This window comes from Anneissia japonica, unplaced genomic scaffold (genome assembly GCF_011630105.1).
Source record: "Anneissia japonica isolate Jap-2015-1 unplaced genomic scaffold, ASM1163010v1 scaffold218_len112173_cov101, whole genome shotgun sequence".
NCBI lineage: Eukaryota > Metazoa > Echinodermata > Crinoidea > Comatulida > Comatulidae > Anneissia > Anneissia japonica.
In genome coordinates, this window is record NW_022730081.1 from 4,759 (window position 1) to 10,125 (window position 5,367).

Here is a 5,367-nt window from a genome sequence, read left to right on the forward strand (position 1 = left end):
CGAATATATTACAGTCTTTTAGTAAGCAGTTTAGGTGCGATTGTGATTCTTTTATAAACCAATTGTTGCACCAGCTTTATTTATTTATATCAATGCAGACTCTTTAGTCTTACTGGATTTCAAAATTGAATTATTTGCCTAGTGGGTTCACCATTGTATAGCGCCCTCAATTTAATTTTGTAATTTATATCCATAGGTGTGAGGTTTTAAGTTATATTTCTATCTTGTTAGATAGATTATCCGGGAGACTACATAAATCCTCAACATGAATATATTATTGTTAAAAAGAATGTTTTGGATGAAATCTCAAATTCATTCTAAATTAAATACTAACTAAATACCACTACATTCAATTAGGACTATAGCATTTAAAAAGTGGATGTGTGTTTACTAAATTTTAGCATCAAGAAAATAAATTGTTCAGCCAGTTATTAACACGGTCGTTGGCTTCTTGTGTTGCGACTCCTTTTAGGTTTTAGATTTATCAAATTTTGTTTTAAAAGTAAGTAGGTTAGCTTTTAAACATAGGAAATTACCTCTTTAAAAATAGAATAAATTTTTGATACGGTACTGTCTAAAAATGTAGGATTCAGTAAAGTATTTTCTTTGAAATTTTTTCTTTTCTCACACTTTAGTGCCCGAAGAACCAGTTGTGACCTGTCCAGGTAATATCAATGTAGGTACATCTCCAGGGCAACCAACAGCACGTGCAACCTGGAATGAGCCAACAGTTACTGATGACATTGACACTGGCTTGTCAGCTATATGTACTCCATCTCCTGGGTTACCATTTAATGTTGGTTTGACTATTGTAATGTGTAGTTCAACTGACAGTAGTGGTAATGTTGGCTTCTGCACATTTACTGTTAAAGTCTTTGGTAAATGATTTGTCTATTAATGAAACATTACATAGAATGTGGAAGAGAGAGATGTTTTACATAGATGGAAAATGTAATGATGTTGATGTAAGATTGACACAATTTTGATAACAATCTCTATCAATATTAAATTTCATAACTATAATATAGAAGTATCCTGTCCAATTGAAACTCTATCTTTGATTATTTGGGCTCTGAAAGTAGCTTTAAAATTCAGCTAAGTATCTCAATTTAATCATACCATGGGCTTGTGTAAGGAAGATGTTGCTATGTAAAGTAAGGTGGGCTTATACCCAAACATCTTTTGACGCTATTGCATTTATTATTTATTATTTTTAAAATTCCCAATAGACTTTGAGAGTCCAAGCGTGACATGCCCTGGTGATAGGGTCTATTACCAAGCAATGGTTACCTGGAATGCCCCAATAGTCACTGACAATGTTGATACTGGTCTGTCAGCTACTTGTACTCTGACGTCTGGTTCATTATTCCCTGTTGGCAAAACGGATGTTACTTGCTCTGCAAATGATTCTGCTGGAAACACAGCTTACTGTACATTTACAGTGAGCATATTTGGTAAGTCCCTTATAATACATACTCTCGCCTCTCTTTCGAAGAGGCGAGGATATTACAATAACGCGCGCGTGTGTGCATGGCCGGTGGAACCGGGGGGCCCGGGGCCCCCCCCACTTTTTGGCAAAAAATATATAATGTCTGGAGATTTTTTTATGATCGGAAATGCAAGAAAGGAAGGAGCGAAGAAGGAGGAGAAGGATGGGAAAGAGAATGTTTATCCAGTACTCGTCCGAGTTACATTTTCTCGCAATTCACATTGGCGGATATGGGGAGGGGGGGTCATGGGTCCTGACCCCTCCCTTGGGCAACAAGAAAAAGGGGGAAAAGAAAAAGAATTCTAGACCTACCTTTTCAGGACCCGTGAGCTGATTTTTTTTTTTCAATAAATATTTAACCCTTATTAAGGGGACACTTATTTTTTTCATCGTGTCACAAAAAAGATGTGTATAAGAGAAAAGCCCATTTTCCGCCATCTAGGAATCAAAATTTTCAAGGGGAGAACCCCTGGACCACCCTTTCTTTTTGGGATTTATCGATTCATGGCAAAAAGAATACGCATGCAACTACTCATTTGTTTATGTAGGAATACACACATAAAATAAAAAATGAGGCAGATTAATACTTGACTGTTTTCAAGAGGGGAAAACCTTGAATTTTGAAGAACTTAAAATACATTAAAATACATTTCAGAAGTCAGGAAAGCTCATTTCCCGCCATCTAGAAATCGAAATTTTCCCGGGGAAAACGGACCTTTTCTTTGGAGTTCATTGATTATTTGCATCATTTTCAAGAGGGGGGGGGTGTGTGGGGCACCTTGAATTTTGAAGAAATTAAGAGTCATTAAAAGACACCTAAGACGTCGGGAAAGCTCATTTCCCGCCACATAGGAATCAAAATTTTCCCGTGGAAGAACCACAGGACACCCCCCCCTTTCTTTTTGGCCCCACCTTTCTTTTTGGGATTTAACGATTCATGGAAAAAAATACGTATGCCTATTTACTGTAACAACAATGGGGAAAAATTATTACCTTTAATTTTAAGGAACTTAAAGTCGGGAAATGCTTATTGCCCACCACTTAGAAATCAACATTTTCCCGGGAAGAACTCCAACCTCCCTTTCTTTGGGTTCATTGATTCATTATAATAATTTTCAAGAGTGGAAAACCTTAAATTTTGAAGAAATTAAAAGTAATTAAAAGACAGCTCAGAAGTCGGGAAAGCTCATTTGCCGCCTTCTAGGAATCACAATTTTCCTGGGGGAGAACCCCCGGACCCCCCTTTCTTTTTGAGATTTATCGATCGATTTATCGAAAAAAAAAATCGTATGCAACTACTCAATTTTTTTTGTAGGCCTATGTATACACATATATGGCCTATCTACTGTAATAACAATGGAAAAAATTTGCCTGACCGTTTTGAAGAGAGGAAAACCTTGAATTTTGAAGAACTTTTAAAGTCACTAAAAGATACTTCAAAAGTCGGGAAAGCTCATTTCCAACCATTTAGAAATAAACAATTTCCCGAGAAGAGCCTGAACCTTCCTTTTCTCTTTGGGTTCACTGATTCATTATAATAATTTTCAAGAGGGAAAAACCTTGAATTTTGAAGAATTTAAAGTAATTAAAAGACACCTCAGAAGTCGGGAAAACTCATTTCCCGCCTTCTAAGATCAAAATTTTCCCGGACCCCCTCCTTTTTGGGATTCATCGATTCATGGAAAATTCGTACGCAACTACTCATTTTAAAAAAATGTTTATGTATGTATACACACATAAGGCCTATTTACTGAATAACAATGGTAAAAAATTACCAGACCGTTTTCAAGAGGGAAAAACCTGACCGTTTTCAAGAGGGGAAAACCTTGAATTTTGAAGAACTTAAAAGTAATTAAAAGACACCCCAGAAGTCGGGAAAGCTCATTTCCCGCCTTCTAGGAATCGAAATTGTCCCGGGGGAGAACCCCGGACCCCCCTCCTTTTTGGGATTCATCGATTCATGGAAAATTCGTACGCAACTACTCATTTTAAAAAAATGTTTATGTATGTATACACACATAAGGCCTATTTACTGAATAACAATGGTAAAAAATTACCTGACCGTTTTCAAGAGGGGAAAACCTTGAATTTTGAAGAACTTAAAAGTAATTAAAAGACACCCCAGAAGTCGGGAAAGCTCATTTCCCGCCTTCTAGGAATCGAAAGTTTCACGGGGGAGGACCCCCGGACCCCCCTCCTTTCTGAGGTTCATGGAAAATTCGTATGCACCTACTCATTTTTTAACAATTGTTATGTATGTATACACTTAAGGCCTATTTACTGAATAACAATGGTAAAAAATTACCTGACCGTTTTCAAGAGGGAAAAACCTTGAGTTTTGAAAAAAATTAAAAGAAATTAAGACACCTCAGGAGTCGGGGAAAAGCTCATTTTCCGCCATCTAGGATGGACCCCCCCCCCTTTTCTTTTCAGCTTATCGATTCATTGAAAAAAGAATACGATATGCAACTACTCATTTTCTTAAGGTATACACACATAACAGGCCTATTTACTGTAATGAGAAAGTTTACCTTACCGTTTTCAAGCGGGGGAAAACCTTGAATTTTTAAGAACAAAGTCGTTAGACACCCAGCTCAAAAGTCGAGAAATGTCATTTCCAGCCATCTAGAAATCTAAATTTTTCCGGGGGAGGAATGTTGACCCCACCACCTAGGTTTGATTCCCGATCTGCATGATTCATATTCCCATTCATCTTATAAGTGGGCCCCCCACTTTAAAAAAACGTTCCGCCGGCCCTGGTGTGTCTGTGTGTGTTTGTCCTTCCGGGTGCATAACCAAAAAATACTGGACCCATGTACTTTAGATTTTTCCACATTGACAATGTTACATGTATTTCGGTCGTACTAAAATTTTGTGCTGATCAAATGTAAGATGCAGATTTAGAATGGTATTTATATATTTTCAGGCTGGAACCAGGCTACTAGGCCTAGCCGATTCGAGCTGAGCGACCGCGGGCCGACTTAAGCTGATCGGCCGATGGGCTTGCTACGTAAAACCTATGAAGCTAGGCCTTGCGCAAAAACTACTAAACCGTTTTACTTCACACATTAACAATTACATGTATCTTAGTTCATCTCAAATTTAGTGCTGATCAAAAGTAAGGTGCAGATTTTGAATGTTTCAATTATTTTCGAGCCGCACAGGCCAAACCAACACAAGCTTCGTTTGGCTAGGCCAAGCCGACTTCATTGGACCGATTACCAGCCAGAGTAGGGAGTGTGTCAAATTAGTTCTAAAAATTAAATATTTTCTTTCAAAAAATTAGTATTCTAGAAATGACAATTCTACATGCTTTTTCCACGAGTAAAATTTTTCATTATATCGGGAAAAATGCTTCAATTGTACAAAATGCTATTATTCGTTCATCACATTGTAATTGTCATCTCAGCAGATAATCTTCAGTTCAGATTATACATATACATATATTAAAGGGAGTTAGCAATTAACACTGTTGAATAAATATAATATAAATCGTCAAAGATACATATACAGTGTTTAAATAAGTCTTTAATATCATATATAATATACGACAGTATTTCTAGCCGTATTGCCAGATTTATCTGGCCCAACGCCCTCTTGAGGCGTAGCATTGTGTAATACAATTCAACCATGAAGACTTCTTGGTCTAGTGGTTATGACGCTCGCATTGTCAGCGAGAGGTCGCAGGTTCGAATCCCGTCGGGGGCATTTTATTACACAATGACTTTTATAGGACTTTATTCGTTGAAAAGCTACAGGGTAGCCTACGATGTTCCATCATGTCCTTATTTAAACACTGTAAATGTACCTTTGACGATTTATATTATATTTTATTCGACAGTGTTAACGGCTAACTCCCTTCAATATCATATATACGA

General features: G+C 37.2%; 1 protein-coding gene across 1 annotated transcript in view; it reads left to right on the forward strand.

Annotated features, from left to right (window-relative positions):
* Positions 1–635: 635 nt before the first annotated feature.
* The window catches only part of LOC117114772 (hyalin-like), a gene marked incomplete at its 5' end in the record, with an annotated part of 36,494 nt that continues 31,762 nt past the window's right edge, over positions 636–5,367 (forward strand). Inside the window, 2 exons of the mRNA XM_033258461.1 lie at positions 636–878; positions 1,230–1,454. Coding sequence (XP_033114352.1) covers positions 636–878; positions 1,230–1,454 — 468 coding nt within the window. The remainder of the gene's footprint in view (positions 879–1,229; positions 1,455–5,367) is intronic.